Source organism: Sinohyriopsis cumingii, chromosome 3, assembly GCF_028554795.1.
Source record: "Sinohyriopsis cumingii isolate HCF-2022 chromosome 3, ASM2855479v2, whole genome shotgun sequence".
In the NCBI taxonomy this organism is placed as follows: domain Eukaryota; kingdom Metazoa; phylum Mollusca; class Bivalvia; order Unionida; family Unionidae; genus Sinohyriopsis; species Sinohyriopsis cumingii.
This window is the reverse complement of record NC_142963.1, coordinates 57,045,942-57,070,999: the sequence shown is the minus strand read 5'-3', so window position 1 is coordinate 57,070,999 and position 25,058 is coordinate 57,045,942. Positions and strand designations below refer to the sequence as shown.

Below are 25,058 nucleotides of genomic sequence, written 5' to 3'. Positions count from 1 at the left end.
TTACTGGTGCATGCTGCTCTAGCACAATTACATCTCATCTTTGTTAATTTTTAATACTGATGATCATGTAATCGTTTAAAATACTCAATGTGGGATCCTATATTTTTGCATACACGATCTCTTTCCCAAAATGAAATATGTTTTACACATTATTTTTCATACTCTTGGAGAATTATTTTCTATATGAAAAGTATGATAAAACGATTAGGATGACATAATACATATACAAGTCAATTCGGAGTAGAAGACAAAGCTAATATTTTCTGGTAAAAAAGTATCGTCTTATAAGCTGGAAAATACAGTAAGGATAAGCAAGAGAAAACATAATGAGCATAATGAGTTCTGAGTATAAAATAGAGGAATGGTGAGCAATTTGCTCACATAAACTCGCACCTCCCCAACAATCCCTGACCTCAAGATGGAAATGACTCTAGCTGATACAATGTGAAAGTTTTCTGAAATTAATATGAGCACAATGACCTGTCAATATACCAACTTTCATGAATCTAGGTATAACAGTGTTTTTTTGTACAGGTGCTCAATTTGTAAACAGTCATGATCTAAACAAAAAAAACTTTGTTGTGGTATGGGCACAGTACTAGCAGAGATGCAAATATCATCTAATGTGATGATTCTAGCATGAACAGAGCTCAATGAATAAACTTAATACATAAAATGTAACCAAAGCCAGCAAGATATATATGCGCAAACCTCTATTGGTCCCTGAGCTATTCACTCAAATACTTAACATATAGTTCACAGTGACCTTTCTTTGTGGTAAAGGTGTGGTACTAAAATACATAAAATTACAATTTGAAGATCTTAACATAAACAGAGAAGATAAATAAATGTAATCTAATTTTATCAAAGCATGTGAAGCATAACATATATATCACAGTGACCTACATGTGATGAAGTTGTAGTAATCATCAAAATGTATCTCCTCACCAAGGTTCATGATTCCTGGTATAAGATTTATACAGTGTGCAAAACACCTGAGCTAATCACAAAAACTTAACAAAGAATGTACAGCTAACATAAATGTTTGTATCAACTTAGCACCTTCAGTCCAATTCACTTAGGGTAAGTGCCATAAAGCAACTCAAAACTGTTGCCTAGGAGACCTAAGAAGAATGAATGATTGACACTCAACGAGAGTGAACTTTTTATATGGAGACTAATGCTGAGGGTACTACAATAGCTTAGCTACAAATTTCAGTAACAAAGTGATTTGTTGATGTGTTTCATGACAATCCATAAAAACTACAGGAGTAGCTGAACTAATGAGACCATTTCATTACATGGCTACAAGATGAAAAGGGCAACAACTCCAGCAAAAAATGTGTGAGTAATGTCCATGGTTGATATCTTACTGATAAAGTTTCACAACAATCTTTCAAAACCTGTGTGACAAGTTGTGCTAATGAGTGCTGACTGGAAAGATGTATTAATAAGTGTTGGATGGAAAGAAATGCTAATAAGTACCGAGTGGAAAGATGAGCTAATAAGTACTGAGTGGAAAGATGAGCTAATAAGTACCGAGTGGAAAGATGAGCTAATAAGTACTGAGTGGAAAGATGAGCTAATAAGTACCGAGTGGAAAGATGAGCTAATAAGTACTGAGTGGAAAGATGAGTTAATAAGTACTGAGTGGAAAGATGAGCTAATAAGTACTGAGTGAAAAGATGAGCTAATAAGTACCGAGTGGAAAGATGAGCTAATAAGTACCGAGTGGAAAGATGAGCTAATAAGTACTGAGTGGAAAGATGAGCTAATAAGTGAATTGAATGGAAAGATGTGCTAGTAAGTGATGAATTTTGCTGTTGTTGTAGGGTTTGATGTGTGTGTTTTGGATTTTTAATGTAGCTTTAAAAAAAACTCAGTCATATTGCTACGATGCCTGCAGTGTGGCAGTTTATAGTGATGTCTAGCACTAGAGCATCATGCTACTGACATGTAGCACAATGTCCGACCCAGTCATATTATCCTGACACCAGGCCGACCAATCCTAACACTAACTTCTTAATGCTGATCGCCAAGCGAGGCAGCTGTTAATACCATTTTTGTAAGTCTTTGGTATTACTCAGCCGGGGCTCGAACCAACGACCTCCCACATCCGAGGCAGATATTCTAACCACTAGGCCACTGGAGCAGTTGTTGTAGGGTTTAACACCATTATTCAGTACAATATAGGCTATACATGGCGGCCAGTATAAATGGTAGAGGAAGAACTGGGAAAATCCCAGAAAGTTGTTGTTGTTATTGTTGTTGTGGGGTTTAATGCCATTTTTCAGCACATGATAGGCTATGCATGGCAGACAGTATTAATGGTGGAGGAAGAACCCTGGCAAACTCCGGCAAGAACCACCGACCCACGAGAAGCTACTGGCAAGCTTTCTCACATACCCACATTGGCCGTACTGAATGGAAGATGTACTGGATGGAAAGAAATTCTACTAAGTACTGAATGGAAAGATGTACTGGATGGAAAGAAATGCTAATAAGTACTGAATATAAAGATGTACTGGATGGAAAGAAATGCTAATAAGTACTGAATGGAAAGATGTACTGGATGGAAAGAAATGCTAATAAGTGCTGAATGGAAAGATGTACTGGATGGAAAGAAATGCTAATAAGTGCTGAATGGAAAGATGTACTGGATGGAAAGAAATGCTAATAAGTACTGAATGGAAAGATTCAATTATGAAAGTACCCATTACTGAATTAGTCCAAATCTTGATGATATAACTCACATATCAAGTTTGATCAAAATATGGCCAAAAATATGGTCTCCAGAGTAGTAACAAATCCAGCCAACTGGATGCAAGATCCTCATTAACATTTTAAATATCCAAGCCTGAAGGGTCAATACATGATGCATGACCCTGAAACAAATGCATGGATAATGGATACATGATGGAGACACAAAAGGATAAAAGCAACAAAGTATTTCAAACTACAAAATTATGTATAGCATAATACAAATATGGACCACTAGTTTATAATGTGTACCAAATTTCAATGAGAGAGTTATAGCCCCAAAATGATAATGTTTGCTATTACTCTCTGACCAAGCACCCTCAAGTAATGTACTACTTATGCTAATGTATACTTATATGGTAACAATAATACTGAATGCAGAAAATTCTAAAAGCTGAGGATGCACCCATGAGCAACTTGTCTGAAACGTATATCAAGCTTAGTTGAAACACCCTGAACTGTTTGAGTTATTCTCCAAAAAAGAAAATGTTTATAGATGGACACAGTGATAGATACACTTTCCTATACTGCATAGCACAGGGATAAAAATGTATATAAAATAAACATTAAAGATTTAAAATAGGTTTCCTCCTTAAAATTCAGGATGTAAGACCTAAAAGATGCATGGATTAATCTTTTACCTGAACATTAAATACAGGAACTGTACATAACTATGATCATTTACAGCAACCACTGACCAAATTGTAGAGGTGACCACTAAATAAAGGGCATTTATAAAACAACTTGATATGTTTTCCTTGACCAATGGAGACTACAGTCAATAATTTTTAAAAAAGTAGAAAACTTGAACAGTTGTTATCACAGCAAGAAAATCAAACTAGGTCATTTAGCTGACCATACAAACATAGATAACACATTTATTTTGTCTGCATCAAGAGATTTATGGTAAACTATACAAACAAGGGTTTTATGACCAAACAAGGACCCAAGTTTGAAAGCTTAAAGCAAATTTCTACAATGGTTTTAAACTCTGATTAGCATAAATAAAAATATTTCAGCTGTCTACTCCAAGTGGTCTTGCTTAATTGGGCAAATGTTTAAAAAAGTTAAAATTAAAAAAGTTAAAAACTGTGAAATAAAAACTTTAACTTCTTTAATCAACTGAAAATCCGTCTGATACATTTTGACCATCATAATCTGTATAAAATTTCATTGTTTTCAAGTTAAAAGTTGCAATGTAATAATGGGTTTAAGACCAATGTATGGAAGCAGAGATGTTATAAATGTACAGTAACAAAATGTTACATACCCTCTGATATTGCATTGGTGGCATAAAAAAGTGATGTGACCAAGTAAATTGAACCATTATGAGAATGAGACTACTGAGGTATGACATTACAATCTCATGCCGCACCAATTTCCAAAACATGTAAAGTAAATTAAGTTTCTTCAAGAATACTTACCCAATCACATTATGTAAGGAATATTAGCCTGTTACCTCATGAATCCAGTCTACTGAAAGGCAAAAATTGTCTTATCGTGCAACTCTCAAATAAAGGGCAATAACTCTTGCCCATTACCTCCCCTAGCAATGCTAGCTTTTAGCTGAGCAAGATCCTAACAAGGATGCTTGCATGGTGGGGTGGTTGGGAGGGTTTTTAAGTAATTTGATTGGTTAAGTATTCTCAGAGAAATACAATTTACTTAAAAATTTACATGTTTTAGAAATTGGTTTGGAGAATAATTTATAGGAGAGGATATACTGAGCATCTGACCTCTACAATGGATATCCTTCAAGGGAAGAATAGCTGGATTCTCCATGTGAATGATAACTCGTTCTCCTAATAACATAAGTAACACAGCCTAGGGTCACTTCACCTGTGATCTTTATCTACGGTTAAGAAGATGATGATTGACATCATCTTACCTATATAAAAAATTACTGGCAAGGATAACAGGCTGTGCCAATTGATTTAGTTTATTCTGCTGGCCATCTATGTTGCTATCACTGGACCTACCAGATTCAAGGTTTGCCTCTGCAACACTAAATCTCTGAGATAAAAACTCTAAGAAAGTTGATGCTGCTTGCCAGCCAACAGCTTCTATTAATCTCAGATCAAAATGTTACATCTGAACACAAGGCACACAGAGATGGCTCTAATCTCTTGAGTGGTAATCTCCAAATGATGACACTGATCTTGCGAGTTCATAGTACGCAGAGCATATAACCCATTTCAGTTATGAAGCAAGGGCTTGAGGGGTGATATTCTGTTTCTGGTTTTTACTGGCAGAGAGAGGTGTTTGTATGTGCCACGACTTGTCTCTGTGCATTTCAAGTAAAGCTCGAGTTTGCAAACAGGATCTTGCTGCTGCTCTTGGCATGTCTATGGAATACCATGAGCAATTGATGATTCTTTGATGACTGACAGATGATTACCAATTTATAGCTACAAAGACTGGTTGTGTCAAGAGGACCACCAAACCATACGATCTGAACTGAAGATAGGTCAGATCAACAGAATGGGCATGAAGCTCGCTTACCTTGCATGTTGAAACTAAAGCTATCAGGAAACATGGTCTGTAAGATAGTAACTTGAGCAAATTGTGGGCTAAAGGCTCAAACTGAACCATGTTAAAACCAAAAACAGATTCCATTTGGAAACAGGGTGAGGGATAATGGTCGACTAAAAGCCAAAACTGGCTACAAGATCTGAAAGACCTTTATCATGCCCAATATCACATCTACCATGATGCTGGAATATGTCTAAGATCATGGAAAGTAATTGGCACCAACTATTTCTCCTCAAAAGACAGAGAAAAAACTCAGCCAGCTGAGGGATTGAGGCAATCTGAGGGGCAATGCTACTGAGATGGCACCAGTCCCTGAAGACACACCAATTTCCTTGTAAACCTTCTGAGAGAGGAGCCTTCTTCCTCTCAAGATTCTCACCACAATCAAAGGCTTAAATTGTTTGTCTCACAAGGCTGTCCTGGTAAGAGCCAAGCATGTAGAAGAGAGCAGTCCAGACAAGGAAGGACCACCCATGACAGTAGGTGCTGTTGGAAAAGATCTGGGATGGCTGGAATCTTCCTGGGTGTACTATCACTAGAACAAGTAGATTGGTGGTCCAGGGCTTGTCCCATCAGAGAGTGGCTATCAGAATCATCTTGCCATTCTGACCAAGCATGAAGAAGAGGTCGATCCTGGAAGGAACTGTGGTGCTTCAGATGATCTGGCTTTAGGGAATCTCCCTGGGCAGATTTATCCCTATATTGAGTAGATCAGTAAACCAGCACTTGTCCCATCTGAGAGGGGCTATCTGAATCATTTTGCATTTCTGACCCCATAACTTCCAGATTATTTTTGGCACAAAGACCATAGCAGGGGAAGCAAATGTCCACAATCCCTCCAACTTATTGACAGAGTGTCCATGGCCCAAGCTTCTGGTTCTGGAACTGGGGAGACAGGTGGGCAGCTAGAGATTCCACTTTGTCACAAAAGATTGATTATCTGATACCCAAGGAGTGTGCAGATCTGACCAAAAACTGATTGATGAAGAGACCATTCCATGTAAAGGACTTGACCTCTTCTGGATAGAGTGTCAACCGAGACACTGAGTCTGCCAGGAATGTGTCTAACATATACATTGGTATGGAGATTATTGCACCAATGTAAAAAATGCCAAATGAGAATAAGCAGGTCGGGTGATTTGGTACCTCCCTCTCTGAGATAGGTCACCATAACAGAGTTGAAAGACATAATGAGAACTGTTTTGCTTGAGAGACGATCTTCCCAAAAATGAAAGGCATTTATAACAGCCTTTATTTCTAGAAGGCTGATGTGTAGAGGCCATTCCTGTCTCTCATGTGCCACAGATGGTAGTGAAGTTTGGCAACATGCGGGCACGCCAAACCATCGGCACTAGTGTCAGTATACAGCATTATTTCCGCTTGGGGTTTATCTAGCAGGATTCCCATGGTCAGCCATCCTGGGTTGTGCCACTAATGCAGGAATGATCAAATCTCAGGCATGATCATGACTGATTGATAGAGGGGCACCAGATTCTGGTTGGTTAAGAAGTCCATACCCAGAGAGAAAAAATTCTGGGATGGATGGAATTCTGACCTTTCTCAGATGACTAGAAAGCCTAGATCATCCACAAGAGAGACATTGTTCGTGCCTCGGAGTAGGATAGAACTTACTATGTCTTTCTGTGAGATGTCATCCAGGTACACTGCCATCATAGTAGATGACATTGACCGGAACAGGAAGACAATGCAATCCATAATCTGAGTAAATGCCCAAGGGCTGATTTTGAGGCCAAAAGGAAATAACTGTGAGCTGATAAACGATGTCATGTTTGAACAAAACAGAGAAATTTGCATGACATGGGGTGGATAGGGATGTGAAAGTATGCATTGGTCAGGTTGAGACTGACAGTATAATCGTTCTTTAGTACAGAGAGGTGGATTGATGTCGCTGTTTCCATCTGAATTTTGAAGGTGCAATGAATTTGTTGAGGTGACTCAAGTTGATAACAGGCCTCAACCTGCCATTTGCTTTCAAAATTATAGACAGCCCTGGATAAAACCCCAGGGATTATAGTCTTTACACAATCTTCACGACTTGTCTTTTGATAGGCGACCACATGATGTTGTAGGAAGACATCTTTCTCCCAATCTGATGGTACATCTGTGAAGAGGGGAGAGCAGGTGAGGTGAGATGGTTGGATGGAAACGAAACCCAAAGCCCCTCTGAATTGACCTGATCCACCCACCTTTTTGAGGGAATAGGGAGTTCAAGTGAGCATGAAAACGCTGTCAGCTGCCCACAGGTAGGCTCTCTGCAGGTGTGGAAATGTAGGTCAATGCTTACAGTTTGGATGCTTGAATTCACAAATTTCTGTTTCTTCCCACCTCTGTATGATTGCCTACTATATTGATTAGGCTGTCATCTCCTGGCACTGGGTTGAGACCGATATTGGTGCACATCTGACTGAGGAAATCCCTTGTCTTGGGGCTGCTGAATATCCTTTCGCATGGGGACACCTGAGTGGGTCCAAATGCCTGTGGGAGTAGATTGGCAAGTTGAAGAAGCAGTTCCTGAACTGCATGCCTCCAAACTTCTTCAATTCATCCTCCAAAAAGCAACAGAGACCCAAATGGGTCATCTGTAAAGCAGAATTATGATGGACCAAAGACATGCATTCCCATTGGATTAGGTCTAAGTTGGCAAAAGCATCAAGGAATTGGCCACAGCATGATGAACTGCTCGGATGACCCGAGATATCCTGGCTGTTGCGTCTCAGGCATGGCCATTGTACAGACAATGCAGGAGTCATGATTATCCTCTGCTGCCTTAACCCTTTACCTCATAGAGCATAGTGACAAAGTGTAGCTCGCTATAAATAGAACACATGTTACCTAGTCGACCGCATACGCATAGCCTTCCTGTGAACTGTTAAGCAATGTAATGTATCTTACGTTTAACAGCAATTTTAACCCTTTTACATTTTTGGTACACATCTATTATATGTGGAACAATTTAAGAGTAAAGTCCGATTGTTATAGCCGTGTAATTATTTATCACGGAAGAATTTGTTATGTGCTTTAAAATCTGGAGAGAACTCATTCACCGTCATGTCAGTGAGGTCGTGTGACCAATCGTAGTTGCCATTTCTCATACTCAAAATTTACAAGTTTTTCATCTGTGTCTACATCACTAAGTCATCTAAATTTGATAATTTATAAAAACTAACTGCAGCCTATATCAATATCAGAGCCTTTACCTAGGTTATTGAATCTTTCATAGTTGTGATTCTAATCATGAAAACTTCGTAAGTACTGAATGAAATCCGCAACCGCCATTTTGGAGAGTGGAGATTATGACCCAGTTACTTTAAATAGCAGATATCAACCAGTACATAAAGAGTGACCACGTGATCTGACGTAATTGTCATTCGCAGAAATGAATGTAGTATCTAATAAGGGTTTTCCCCAAAGGTGGTGCTACGAAAACCAGCTTAAAATGGCTGATGTTTACAGCCGACGTCAAAAGGCGCTTCCATGGAACTTTTGTAGAAGCGTCAAAAGGCGCTTCGATGCGACTTTTGTAGAGGCATCCAAAGACGGTTATATGAGGTAAAGGGTTAAGCTCTTTGCACTCTAAGCATTTGGATGACATTCCACTGACAAGAAAATTAAAACAAACTAGTAATCCATTTGAAATTATTAACTTGCTAGAACACTTGCAAGTAACAGAAAAGTGAAAAGGTTTCACATTAGAAAACCTATGGTCATGTTATGACCTTATGCATAATGCTTATTTCAACAAGTCTATCAAAATTCTATCAAAACAACATCATATAAGAAGATACCAACCATAAATAGCAACACAGCACCTTAGAACTTGCTAATATAAGCCTTGTTGTTAACAGAGTAAGCCAAAAATAGTCAAAGTCATGCTAACTTCTAATGACTTTGTGTGGTGGGATGGGATCTTAAAATGACAAAGTCCCGAAATTTGACAAAATCACGCAAATTAGGCTGAAATTGTAAATATAATATATACAACCTGCAGCAGATTGATCAATTCTCACAACAGATTCAAAAGAAACATTGGATGGGTCAATTAGAACACAAAAATGGCTTCGATTGTCAGAAGATAAACTGTATAACGCTACCAGTACAGCAGCAAAGCTAACAACTAGTGACACATGGTGGTGCCAAGGGAAGGTAATGGGCAAGAGGTATTGCCCTTTGTCATTTTGAGATTGGAAAAGATGATTTTTTTCTTTTAGTAAGGCTGGATTTGAGAGGAAGCAGGCTAATATTCCAAGTAATGTAATTGGAGAACATATTCGGAGGAAATTTATTCCTAACATGTCTGTTGGTTTAAGTCTAGTAAAACTTCCACTTACGCTATCTTTATCATCAACCACAATCCGGACATTAGGAAGGGCTGTGTTGTCGGCAATATCTTCATAAATCTTTGTTCTGTACTCACTAAATTCAAAAGTTGGTATATTGTCATTAACATCTCTGATAACGATTTGTATTGAAGACGTTGCTGTTGTTAAAGCATCATCTCCAAGTGTGAGAGTGGTTGTGTCCAAAATTTCTCTTGCCTGTAGAAAAATTATAAAAATATATTATTAAAATTATAATAGAAGAGTATTTGTCATTCACTAACAAATACAGTTTTGTCCTTGAACTTGCTATATCATGATGTCTTCAATAACAAATATCAAAAAGATTTACATTAAACTATGACCAAAATTAATGTCTTCGACAAGAAATAGTCAGAATAATAAATTTTTATCGGATAAGAGAATTTCAAGATGTTAACAGTGGTTTGGATATTGCACATTAACTTTTTAATAACATAATAAAAACTCTCCAAGAAAAAATCTGGTAAAATGTGCATTTGCAAGTTATGTAAACTATATAAAAATGGCACTGTAGATATACAAAACTACAGGTCTTCCAAGCCATTCGCTGACAAAGAGTCAACATGTACCAAGTGCTAAGCGGTTTTCTGGTGTACTAAAGGATGCTGATTGCTTTTTGAATGTATTCATGTGATGTAAAAAAAAGTAAACACATAAAGTCCATCAGTCAGAAGGAATGTATTAAATACATCTCATGACAGAATTTCCTTTATTCTGTCATGACAGGAGTATAAATTAGTTACAAGGACTGACCAATTTGTTTTCTTGAATTCATTCCAGTATGAACCCAAAAAATTCTGTGCAAACTTCCCACACTTTTGCAAAGAAAAATTTCTTCGTCTTTTCCAGCTTTTTTTTCCATAATGAAATTCACTCTTTGAAGGTTCATATAATCATTAATGAATGAAATTAAATAACATTTTAGCATAAAAAAACCCATTCATTTTTCAAATCAAAAGATGTTTCTATTTCATGACTCCTCCCATAACATCGGAATCAAATGCAAAGTATTATAATCTTATCTCATAAAGAACAAATTTTAAACAAGAATTAGTCTGTGCTAATAAAACCAAAAACTAAAAACAATTTTCAAACACCCTCAACTCATGAAGACAATCTGGTTAAAAATCCATCAATCTGGTTAAAAATCCATTACTTTTTAAGACATACTTACAAAAGGGTTGATTTAATTTTGACAAGAATACCTACCAAATTATACAGATACAGTCAAATCCGGATATCTCAACAAGTATTGTTTGTTTTGCCAACATGGACTTGCTTATATATTTTTCAATTCCTTTATGCATGTAATCCTAAACTGCATCGAAGACAATTACTGTGATATAACATGGCCCGTGAGACCTAGGTTTAATTTGCTGTAATCAATTGTGCATTTTTTCCAACACTGATTTTACTTTGGTTAAAGTGACTAACTGTCTGACAGAGGCTGTAAGTTAATATATATTCTATGTGAATACTTGATTAGTTCAGTTATGACTCAATTATGTATTTGTTTCCATTATCAAGTGGTGCAGAAAAACTCAAGGGGGGGGTCCCAGCTTTCATCAATCTTTGCAAAATTCAAGAACATTTCATCATCAGGACAAAATATATAATTTCTCCCAACTTTTTTCCAGTTTCCTGGTAGCAAGGGAACCCTGTCACACATTTGTGGTGTTTTTTTCCAGTTCATACTTTATTGAAGATATCAATTAAATGGTCAAACACATTTATATCAAACCTATGAAAACACCCTAACAACAAATGTATACATGAGCTATGCAGATTCAATTCACGCTAGCCATAAATTCATTTTACCCATGTTTCATAGTTCTATTGCAGTCTGCCTACTTTCTCTTACTAGTGTTATACTCTTGAAAAAATTAAATGAAGTGAATGAAAATACTTTGTGTCTGTCAATCTGATTCCATTCTGCTCATCTGTCCATTAAAGCAAGTCCTCTTAAACTGCAGAAGGGAATTTTGCTGTCTTGGTTTAATAACTGTCCATATGTTGACCACTCTCTGATATTTACTAATAATTACAAACTTTAAGAGCAACTTTGATTAGCTGCAATTGCAATATTCCATGATTTGTACATACTGTCTGATTTGAAACAGTATAATTTTACATTTAGTTTTAGACCCCAGTCCCATCAAATGTAAACTCAGACATATAGGTGGTAACCCAAAATCTATTATACGTTTTTTTGTTGTTGTTGTTGTGACTGCATATATATATATATATATATATATATAAAATCAAACATTATCAAAAGTGAAAATATAAATTAAACACAAGTTTATCTAACCTTTTGATCCACTCTTCCAAGAACCCCTGACAGAGAGCTAAAATTAATATCCCTGCTGCACATGGTTGCCATATTGACATGCATACCAACAAGTTTAGTGAATTTTAATTCTTCTGTTTGCATGGAGAAAAAGAAATTCAACTAGTTGCATTTTTTAATACTGTAATTAAATTATTACCAATATCCTCTGTTTTGATAAATTCTGAAGGATATTAAAAACAAGATATCCAGAAAATTCATTGTCAAACCTGTTTATGTTATTAAGCAAGTCAGACATAACTCACCTATTTCGACTGCAAGAACAAACTTAAAGACCTAATAACGTTTCCTGCCTTAAATATTTTCAGCATGTTTTAATGTCTTCTAATTTCATGGTGTTTGTTATTTGTAATCATATCATTATGTTTTCTTTTATGTTATAGGTGTTGTCTAATGATGTAAAGCACTTAGAGCTTCTGAAGATTAGGTGCTATACAAAGTCCTCTTTATCATTATTACTATAAACCATCCTAGTTAAACTTTAGGTGTAAAATAATATCGTTACCAAGTTGCAGCATGTAGCTCAAATAATACAAGACTTTTAAAACCTTAGCTGATAATGACAATGATGCCACCCTTTCACTTCTATCAGAAAGTTATATAACTATGTCTAAGCAGCCACAAGACTAAAAACACGAAACAAAACACATGATATGAAACAAACCTTTAGTACAATATCCATTGTGGGTTGTATGATAGGGTTGTCAAGATCCAATTCTATCGTGGGCCAAATATATCCACTCCTTGAATCTATTGCAAACACACTTCCAGGATCTAAAAAAAGGGCAACAAATTAATTTCTCTTATTTGAACAGCTAAAATGCTAATGTGAAATCATTACATTTTTAGGCAACATATTTTTGAGATGCTTTCAAAACTGGTACTTTGTTAGGGATTAAAGTTATTGTTAACCAGATCTGGTATACTCTAAACTTGATTGAAACCACATTGAATAAATCAGAACATTAATTTTGTAGTTTTGCGATTTCTTTGTATCTATCTACCATCTCAAGAAGGAAACTTGTGCCAACACACATATATAGTTTTGTGGTTTCTTCTTATCCATCTAAAGAAGAAAACTATATAGATGTAATGGATGCATATGGGTAACACTATATAGATGTAATGGATGCCCATGGGTAACACTATATAGATGTAATGGATGCCCATGGGTAATACTTTATAGATGTGATGGATGCCCATAGGTAATACCATATAGATGTGATGGATGCCCATGGGTAACACTATATAGATGTAATGGATGCATGTGGGTAACACTATATAGATGTAATGGATGCCCATGGGTAACACTTTATAGATGTGATGGATGTCCATGGGTAACACATGGATGTGATGGATACTCATGGGTAACACTATATAGATGTAATGGATGCCCATGGGTAACACTATATAGATGTAATGGATGCCCATAGGTAACACTATATAGATGTAATGGATGCCCATGGGTAACACTATATAGATGTAATGGAAGAACATGGGAAACACTACATGGATGTCATGGATGCCCAAGGGAAACACTACATGGATGTCATGGATGCCCAAGGGAAACACTACATGGATGTGATGGATGCCCAAGGGAAACTACATGGATGTGATGGATGCCCAAGGGAAACACTACATGGATGTGATGGATGCCCATGGGAAACACTACATGGATGTGATGGATGCCCATGGGAAACACTACATGGATGTGATGGATGACCATGGGAAACACTACATGGATGTGATGGATGCCCAAGGGAAACACTACATGGATGTGATGGATGCCCAAGGGAAACACTACATGGATGTGATGGATGCCCAAGGGAAACACTACATGGATGTGATGGATGCCCAAGGGAAACACTACATGGATGTGATGGATGCCCATGGGAAACACTACATGGTGATGGATGCCCAAGGGAAACATTACATGGATGTGATGGATGCCCAAGGGAAAGACTACATGGATGTGATGGATGCCCATGGAAAACACTACATGGATGTGATGGATGCCCAAGGGAAACACTACATGGATGTGATGGATGCCCAAAGGGAAACACTACATGGATGTGATGGATGACCATGGTTAACACTACATGGATGTGATAGACGGCCATGGGGAACACTACATGGATGTGATGGATGCCCAAGGGAAACACTACATGGATGTGATGGATGCCCAAGGGAAACACTACATGGATGTGATGGATGCCCAAGGGAAACACTACATGGATGTGATGGATGCCCAAGGGAAACACTACATCAATGTGATAGATGGCCATGGGGAACACTATATAGGTGCAATGATGCCCATAGATAACACTACACGGACATGATGTATTTGATGGATGCCCATGGGTACCACTAAATAGATGTAATGGATGCCCATGGGTAACACTAAATAGATGTAATGGATGCCCATGGGTAATACTATATAGATGTGATGGATGCTCATGGGTAACACTATATGGATGTAATGTATGCCCATGCGTACCACTATATAGATGTAATGGATGCATATGGGTAACACTATATAGATGTAATGGATGCCCATGGGTAACACTATATAGATGTAATGGATGCCCATGGGTAATACTTTATAGATGTGATGGATGCCCATAGGTAACACCATATAGATGTGATGGATGCCCATGGGTAACACTATATAGATGTAATGGATGTCCATGGGTACCACTATATAGATGTAATGGATGCATGTGGGTAACACTATATAGATGTAATGGATGCCCATGGGTAACACTTTATAGATGTGATGGATGTCCATGGGTAACACATGGATGTGATGGATACTCATGGGTAACACTATATAGATGTAATGGATGCCCATGGGTAACACTTTAAAGATGTGATGGAGGCCCATGGGTAACACTTTACAGATGTGATGGATGTCCATGGGTAACACTACATAGATGTAATGGATGCCCATGGGTAATACTACATGGATGTGATGGAAGCCCATGGGTAACACTACATGCCCCCTCCATGATATGGCAAAGACGTGAAAATATCAATTATAATGGTCTTTCACATTAAATACAAACAGCGTGTCTATTTTTGTGTGATTTTGATTTTTAATGTTGCTTTAGACAATCTTTCAGTCATATTACTAAAATGGCTGCATTGTGGCAGTTTATAGTGATGTCTAGCACCAGGGCATGATGCCGCAGACATATAGCATTATGTCCAACCAAGCCACATTATCCTGACAACAGGCTGAACAGTCCTAATGCTAACCTCTTAATGATGAGTACGTAGGCCACCAAAGTGGCTAAACACAAACAGTTGATAATTGTTGTACCAAAATTGACAAGCACAATTTTACATGTACCACCAATGTAGTTAGAATGACTTATGTGCCAAATCATACAGGAGGTCAAAATTACTCTTGTTTAAGCATGATCTGCTGATATACTTCGGACACTGTAACACACTTTATCCTATTCCACTGATTACTGTAAACAGATCTATTTTTGTGCAAACCAATCCTTATGGCATTGCAAAATATGACATTTCTCTTAGTATTTACATTCTCAGATAGAGGAAGGGACCCTACTGCTTCCACAGAATGAGAACTGTTTGAGGGGTAGTTAAATCTGAGGTCTGCAGCAACCACAAAATCAACATATATTTGTACCCCATACAATCTGCAAATTTACAGTATATAATCAGAAAGAAAAATTGTCAGCAACGTACTGCTAATTATTTCATAATAGATTTCTCTCGGACTTCCCAAGTCCTGATCGGCTGCTCTCACATAATCTATTCTTTGCATCTGAAAGACAAAAACATAATAAAAATGTAACTGCTACTCCTACAATTGAAGAAGTCTTGGTTAACTATAAATTCTGCCCCAGGCAAAATGATTGGTTCAATATGAACGGAAAAAGTTAAAACTGAGGCCAGAAATTAGTTTAAATGAATGGAACTAGATAAGACTGGATGTTCAGATGTATTTAATACCTGATGTCACTACCACAGATCTGGCAGAGGGTTGTACCTAAAACAAAAGTCACCATGACCATCTCTTGCCTATGTCAATGCAAAGAACATTTTGAGCCAAGTGTTACATACTCAAAGAGTATGTTTCATTAATAGAATGCCAATAACTCTAGTGCTGAACATATGCATGTTCTCTGAATACCCTTTTGCTAAGTAAACTGAATGGCCAAAAGAAAAATTAATTTTATCATCTACTAAATTCCAACAGTCTTGTAACAGTTTATACTTGTAACCTATTTCTAAAAGCATGTTATATTTACATTGATTCGACATATTCTATTTATTTACTTTAATTATAAAACAAGTACAAATATTAAAAATAAAAAGCAATATCAGCATTAAATCAAGCAGACATCATCCTAAAGCACTCTTACCAATATATCATTGGGAAGCATGCAACTGACATGATCTTAGCATTAATTTACAAGACAAATAAAAACATAAAATGTGTAACATGGGTCACCTACTAGACCACATACAGTACTCAAACAAGTTATAAAATGATGAATGCTCCCCCAAATGTCCTCCCCCTCTGCCCTCTGTGCCCTTCCTCTGTGTACTGTTAGGGGTCTCTCCTTTGCCTGTCTCTTTACTCTAACATGCATCCCTAAAGTTATTCTATTCTCTATTATTTTGTACCTTCATTCATGCATAATACAGTGTATCCCCACTATAACACGGTGGTTGGAGTCCATAGAACCTGACCATATTATAGAAAAAAAGTGTTATAACCAACTAAGTCAGTTAGCTGAGAAAATGATATATATACCAAATAAAGATAGCTGGGGTTTGGGTTAAATAAAAGTGGGCAAAAAGATATGTGCTTTTGATTAAATGAAGAGAAAACCAGTCTGAAATACAGTTGTATATGGGCAACTTATCATTTGTGTCATACAGTCCATTATGCATCCAGTACTGCACATGTATATTAAAAAATCTATAAATTAGAGTATAGATCACATTATAAAATTCATGTATCAATTACAGTCTGTTAAAAAACATGAGTAACATATATATAAAATGGTAGTCCTCATTTCATCTATATCCCATTGTCAACAAACAAGTGTCACTAAACAATACACTACGATGTTGTTGCCAGTAGCATGTGGCTATAGTGTACATGCTACATGTACTTAAACTGGCCTAGACCTTGGTCAGCTGGAGACAGCTATCATCTTGGTAGCAGCAATAAGCATAAACATTTTTCCTGCAATAAGGAAATTTTTATGGCACAATAAATGTCTTCCAGTCACTTTGGAAAATGCAACAATCCAACAGATTCCACTGCATTTATTTAAGCTTGGTGCTGAATTCCTTTAATGAAAGGTGCTTTATTTTTATTGTAGACTGTAGTTGGCTTACTTTGATGAAGGATGCATGTGTTATTGAAGTCATCGCTAAACAACTTTGGAGAACCAAACAAATGCCTGTTTGTTACTATAGCAGCAACATCAAATAATTATAGAACATTGATTGAGAATTTTATTTTTAATTTGCTCAGTATAATTACAGAAAGATTGGTGCTTCAGAGGTAATCAGTTTTCTTTGAAGTTTCAGCTACTCTACTTCTTCTGGGTACATTTATTTTAAATAATTTGCAGTTTTTTGGTTGATTGTAGTCGTTCTTTTAAAGGTTGGTCAAATATAGCTAGTCCAGTAGCACGACTCTTTGAGCGTCAGCATAAAGTACGCAGGCCAGATGTCAGCATAAGTGGATCATGATGTAACAATTCACTGCTAAGATGGTTTGTCAAAATGATTTGTTTAGTAACAATAGATAGATTCCAGTGCATTTTATATTCAGGTTTAAACAGCCAACAAAGTTGTTGCAAAAAAATTTACCAGATGGTATATTTGTTACCATTAAGGAAACAAAATTGCAATTTGCGACATTGGCAAAGCCCAGTGCAGTCCCTGAATAAACTTGTCAGATTTTAATTTTCATAATTTTAAGAAGAAAAAATATTTTATTTTTTCTTGTATCAGAAAAATACATGTATACAACATTTGTATGAGAAAAATACATGTATAAAACATTTCAGGAGCCATAATATGATTGTCTTATCTAAGAATACATACACAATCTCTTTCCCAAAATGATAGTAAACATTTTACGTTTTTTCGTACTTTTAGGAAGAGAATATTTTTTCACATGTGAGAAAAATACATGCATATGAAAACATTTGGGGAGCCACGCCACAATTATATTCAAATTTGTGTTATAACGGAGTGTGCTATAGCAGGGTCACATTGTACACAAAAAAATGTGAATTTGTTTCATTTTTCTTTCACTTAAATGATAAAATCCCAGGATGCTCCTTTTGCCTACCCACCTGTTAAATATTTCTGGCTCTACCTGCACAGAAAAGCTCAGTTGTTTTGTGACATAAAACAAAAAATAAACTTGTCTTAAAAGACATCATATGACTCAGATCAATCATGACTCTTATCAACAGCATACTTTGGTTATATCCAAAATGATTTAATTGATGAGAGAGTAAAACAATTTATCGGAATAAAGACAATAGATACTTACTGCTGGGTAACTTTCATTGACAACAAATGTGGGACCGGCTCTAATGAAAATAGGTGGACTATCTTGGACATCATTCACAAACACTTCGACACTCTGGTCAGTCCAGTGAATACCATCCTATAGCAAAAAAGAGCCAAAACCATGAATGAACCTGAAATAATTTCCACTGAATAAATGCAAATATCCATCACAACAACCACAAAAACTTTGACAGTCTGATCAGTCCAGTGAATAATATCCTATATTACGAAGAGCCAAAATTATGAATGAACCAGAAATAATTTCCTGTGAATAAATGCAAATATCCATCATAACAACATTGTGTGCACACAAACATAAGAAGATGATGAGGACTGCTCTCATTTTTATCATCCTTATCATCATTCTCATGGTCAATGTCATTACCTTTACTGACAATGATGACAATAAGGCCAATAAAAATGTTAGGGTCCTTTTATTACTTTTTTACCCCAGATCATGTACTGTATCCGCACTTGAGGTGCAGTTCTTATGATACCTGGGAGGTTATCAGATATCTTTCAAAAAAGTGACCTGCCTCTCCAGGACAAAAGTGAATAACAGATGTTATTCCAGATTTTGAAATCTTACTCCAAATTTACAAATGCAGCCTTTTGACTGGTCAAAATAATTTTTTATTATAAGATTTTGGAGTTGAGTAAAGATGTATGAAAGAAGGGCCACATTCACTTGTGTTTGGGAAAATTCTCAATAAAATGGACATTTATGAATGAAAATTCAGGAGGAACTTGCCAAAATTGGGCAATACCATAACTGAAAATAAATTTGTGTTAAGGAACATGGGTCCATATTTGATCCAAATTGACAAAAGGTAAGAACATTGTATGTACTGTCATAAGTATCCATATTGTAGTTTTGCACACAAAAAATATTTTTCGTGCACTGTGGAAATGGTCTAATTGTTTCACTGGACATCCTCTGAATCTGAACAACCCATAATTTAGAAAATAAATTTTAATACATATTTTTTGAATCAGTGGAAGTCACAGATGTTTACTGACACTGAAATACATCATTATGCAAGTACAGATATTGTAATATTTAGTATTAAACTGTTGGAATAGTATAATAATGATGGCTGATTGAAGACAGGAAAGATAGAGAGAAAGATGACGCAGAATTATGTCAAAGTAAACATAAATAACCATACGGCAGAATTAGGTAAAAGTAAACATAAATAACCATGCTTATCACTCAATTACAAACAGATCAAATAACCAATGAGCAAATTTGATGCCTTAGACTTTGGAATTTACGCACATACATCTGTATATTTTTCCTTATAAAAAAACATGAAGGCCTTTATGTGGGTTTTTTCCACAGACGGGTCTTTTGTGTATAGTGGTCCCCAACATTAACATCCCCCCTAAACAGTGACCACACACTTTATATAGCTAGAATCTCTTGGTACCAATGACTCTGTGTTCATAGTATCCCTCTAGAATGACCACCCCTCTAATGCAGCCAGCATATTAGTAAGTAACTCAAATTTACCTCATGAATGTCCACATAATGGAGATTTACTGACAGAAATCTCATGAATATTTGCTTATTTCTGAATTGAACACAATGACATTTCTTAAAATCTGCTGATCAAGCACCTACATTTAATCCATACAAAGAGGTATGTAATCTGATTATCCTTAATGCTGGGTGATGCTTACATGTCAGATTTTGACCCTATGATACTTACTGGCTGTTATTACAACCAATAATTATAAAGATAATAAAAGCAAACTACCAAGAAGCACTATACTGTTCAGCTTAAGGGAGCATGGAGCTTGGCAAAATACAGCCACAATAAAGTAAAAATGATATGTTTGATCTTAATCCTGATATCATGGAGAGAAAATCACTGGATTTTGTCTTAGACATGTCAAAATGTAATCACATACAAAGTTTGCTTAAGTCTATAATTAATATCTTTGAGAAAATACAAAGTGATCTAACTGGTATCACTCAAGGTATTTTCAGATATATCCGCAATCTGTGTGAAATGATAAAAATCTAGTCAAATTTGCATGTTATCATGTATAAAAAGCCAGTACAGCTACAAGCCCAGACCACTGACCTTAAAATCAATGTCAGATTATCTGGATGGAAATGAAGGCAGCCATTTTGATGGATGTACCTGTACCAATAACATAGAAAAAGCTATATGTTACACAAAAAAAGTAATTTTTTTAAAAAACACCAAAAAAACTGTTGGTAAGATCACAAGTGCTGGAGCAGTAGATTTTACAAAATTTGTCAAATTTTGGGATGTCACATGGGCATCATTTTCATGTATGACCAGCAACATATAATAAATGTTTTAGTTAATACCACATGTAAATATGGCCATCCCTTAAAAAGGACAAGGGATAAAAAGAGTTTCAAAATCAGATCAGCACAATTTTTATTCAGGACTTTTAACTCAACATCATAAAAAGTCTTGGCAGAAACACCATGTCACTATGAATATCCATTCAGAAGTAGCTCTAACAAGATTTTCAAGACGTTTACCAAACAGCCATATTGGATGTCAGATCAGTACCCTTTCCATTTAAAACCAACTAGATATTAAGTCCATTCATGAAAACCCCATTGTGTAGTGACAAGATTTTCAAGATGGTTGAATTGCAGCCATATTGGATACCTGATGTGTGCCTTTTTAATTTTAGACCACCTAACATAATAATAAGTGTTTGGGTGAAATCCCCATGTTGATATGACCATCCAATGGGATGTATCAATAACAAGATTTTCAAGATGGCTTCCATGGTGGCCATTTTTAATGTCAGATTAGCACCATTTTCATTTAGGACCAGCTAAACATCATCAGAGGTTATATAATGAACAGCATATTTCAGGAGAAGCATAACAAGATTTTCAAGATGTCCCCCATGTCAGTCACATTCAATGTCAGATTATCATCATATATCATTTTGGACTGACTGGACATTATTAAGAAATCCTATATGGCAAACCATATATTGATTGGACCAGCCATTTAGGAGTAGTTGTGATAAGAAAATAAGATTTTCAAGTTGGCTGCCAAGGTGGCCATACTGTACGTTTGAGGGGTACCATTTTCATTCAGGACAAAAACAAGACCTTTGGATGATAGTGTTTATAAAATTTCATACAACCCTTCCCGTAATTTACATAGAATAATTATAACATTTTACTAATGGACAACAGATGCCAGATGATGGACAAAATATGCCATCATATAAACCCTTTTGGTCTATGACCAGTAAAGTTACAATTGACCAAATAACAATTAAAAGTCTCAAACAAGGTTGAATCAGAGAAAACTATATAAAATATATACAGCTGGTCTGCAACTCCAACTACATATGAACATTTTGTAAGCTTGTGTGACTTACAGGTCAAAGACGTAGTCCACAATGCATCAGAAATATGAGAAATTTATAACACCAAAAACTAATACCGCTACCATACAATGTCACTGCAAATATCACCAACTTAACAGATGGATGCTTGAGAAAAGTTGATTAAACAGATTACAGGAGATGTGAATGATATGCTGTGTACAGTATTACAGAAGAAGCATAATACAGAGAACATCTGGTAGATGGCTAGCAAGCCAGAAGTGGAAAGGGGAGATTATTATAAAAGTATCCAGGAAATTACTACCTTCAAATAGGTATTTATTTTTAGTATCTTTTATATATACATATAGAGTTGCGCAAATATTTATCTGCATAATTTTAAATCACAGCCATATTTAATAAAGAAATGGCATCAGTTCTATAAATTTGAAATACCTTCAAACTACAACACTGTCAAGTTTGGTCAAATTCTAACAAGTGGAATTTTAGAAAATATTATTAGCGATTGTTCTAATTTTAGTAACAACATTTATATTTGATAGCAGACAGACATCATACCAGAATGATGTCAAATTCTTTTGAACGGACTTTGAGTAGAAGTTACTTAAAGGATTTTCTATTTTTAGTAGCAGTGGCACTATTTGGTGGTAAATTGTAGTCATTTATATAACTCTGAAACCACTGCTTTCTGTCAAATTTAGTCAAACACACTGCTTAAAGCTCAAAAAGTTGCTTAAAACATTTTTTAAAATTTTTAGTAACAGCATCATATTTAAGACACCAGTCGTCTATACCAGGATACTTTTTACCAAACTGGGTTAAATTCTGCTGAATGGTTTATTTTTTTTTGTTTAAAGGTTTTCTATTTATAGTGATGGTAGCCATATCTGATGGCTGACTAGCATCATTTTAACACATTTTAAAGACCTTCAAGCCAGGATGATTTCTGTCAACTTTAGTTCAATTCTGTCCAGCAGAATTTTGAGACGTCATTTAAAGGTTTTGTGTTTCAGGTAACAGTGGAATATTGGATGACAGATCAGCAACCAGTGAACAATTCTTAAAGACCCTGATGCTCGAATGCTCCAAGTAAAATAACAAAATCAGAGTCTGTCAAATTTTGCACTTAGATTCCAAAGGCTACTGGAAAACAAGGTCTGGGCAACAACATGTTGGTTTCAGGTAGCCAAGTGGGCAACTATATGTACTTGATATTATGACTTGTTCTATGTTTGCACAAAACTGAACTATAAAAGTATTTGACAAATTTAAGAAGAAAATTAATAATGACTTGTAACAAAGGAAAATGATGTCCGAAGTAAATGCGTCATATTAAATTATTTTCTATGGGTAAATGAATAAGCTGGGCTATCAATTTCTTCACCCTGCAGCATGCTGGGCTACCATATGATTTGGAAATGTGAAGGACACTATAACTGCAGTAAATAATCTCGTTTTCAAGTAAATCTTTTTTCCCCAAAATTCAGCAAGCTAATTGGAAAATTTATTACTCCCAATAAAGCAAATTTAGTATATGCATACTGCTAATTGGCAGTCAAAACTTTATAGTTTTAAATGTGTCTACATCTGCATACATTTATTGATGCTAAAATCATGAGATTTAAAAACTTGGGAACTGCATAAGCAAATTCAAAACAAAGCTTACCGTTGCTGTGAGAGGAATTTGGTAACTATTTCTGGACCCAGCTTGTACAGCTTCATAGTCCAAGGGTTGGGACAAAACGATTCGGCCTAACCAGTCAGTGTTACTGCTTCTAACTCGAGTAACAGAGAAAATATCACATACATTTTGCAGCTGGAAAAAAGAAAAGTCATTTAAAAATTAGGTTGAGGCTTATATACGGTCTAGTATTGTAAATCTGAGGTCTGACTGTTACTGTAATACAATATTCTAAAACACCTGTGAATGTAACATGCTGATTTATAGAACATCAAAACTGAAAGCAGTAAAATCCAAGATATATACAATGTATGAAATTTGTATGCCATTGTGATGATTTTATGACTCTCCCTGCAGCATTGTGCCAAAATTAATAACATTTTCTGCTATATTTCAACAAAAGTTTAAAAAGCCTGTTTGAATAAGAAGAATGTTTTTTTGTTTGAGGATTTGAGAATTTTGATGGTGGTGTGACTGTCACCAATATATATTTTTACAGTTCCACTAATGTTTCATGGGTAAAATATAATTTGCAATAGCACATTCGTCATTAATGTCCTCAAATTCTCTAACACAAGACCATTATTCCATACAAATGAGTTCGGTCAATTAAACTAATGTCAACAGACTTTTGCTAAACAAAACAAAATGAATGTGTTCAATTAAACATGGTATCCAATTTAAACAAGAAAAATAGTTTGATCAATTAAATTAGACTGACAGGTTTAATGGTTTTTAACAGCATATCAACACATGACAGGTTGTATCACACTGAAGCAACTGAAGTAAGGTGCCCAGTCCAAGAACATGCCATGGCAACCACCCAGCCTGGTTTGGACAGGATAGGATTCAAACCCACACCATTGAGGTCACAAGTCTGGCATGTTAACTACTGAGCCACTACAGGTCCCCTAATTAAATTTAAACCAAACGTGTTCAACTTATTGTTAGACTTATTAATCGAGATCGATTAATGACACAAGGATCCATTAAATTTAACATGACTATGATAAGAAACAAGGGAACATTATCATATGAAATTTTTTAATTGGGCATGGTGGTTATTCCTGATGCATATGTTTCTGCATATTTAACTTCTTAAGACTTGTGTTCACTGCCACCATATCATTGCTTTTTTATTCATAGATTTTTCAAGTTTTCAAGTTAGCTGATGAAACTTTGTATTGTTCTTGAGAGGGAATATCATTTAAGTTACTAATTATATGTGAGTATAATTAAACAGTATTCTCATACATCTATTCACATAGTTTTTCAAGATATAGATCTTACCAATGTATTCATATGTTTTAATTTAGCATTATCATAGACTTAATGCATGTACAATTTTTTTTGGTATGCTGATCTGTGTAAATGAGGGTAAATAGATAGCAATAAACCACACACACAAATATATATATAT

General features: G+C 35.8%; 1 protein-coding gene across 2 annotated transcripts in view; it reads right to left on the bottom strand.

The window, feature by feature from the left end:
• LOC149802902 (cadherin-87A-like) overlaps positions 1-25,058 on the bottom strand; it is a 189,389-nt gene that overhangs the window by 131,745 nt on the left and 32,586 nt on the right. For both annotated transcript variants that reach the window (XM_089952397.1, XM_089952398.1), the window contains exons 8-12: positions 23,624-23,773; positions 18,581-18,697; positions 15,739-15,817; positions 12,686-12,795; positions 9,642-9,848 (exon numbers count right to left, since the gene is read on the bottom strand). In XM_089952397.1, coding sequence (XP_089808523.1) covers positions 9,642-9,848; positions 12,686-12,795; positions 15,739-15,817; positions 18,581-18,697; positions 23,624-23,773 — 663 coding nt within the window. The remainder of the gene's footprint in view (positions 1-9,641; positions 9,849-12,685; positions 12,796-15,738; positions 15,818-18,580; positions 18,698-23,623; positions 23,774-25,058) is intronic.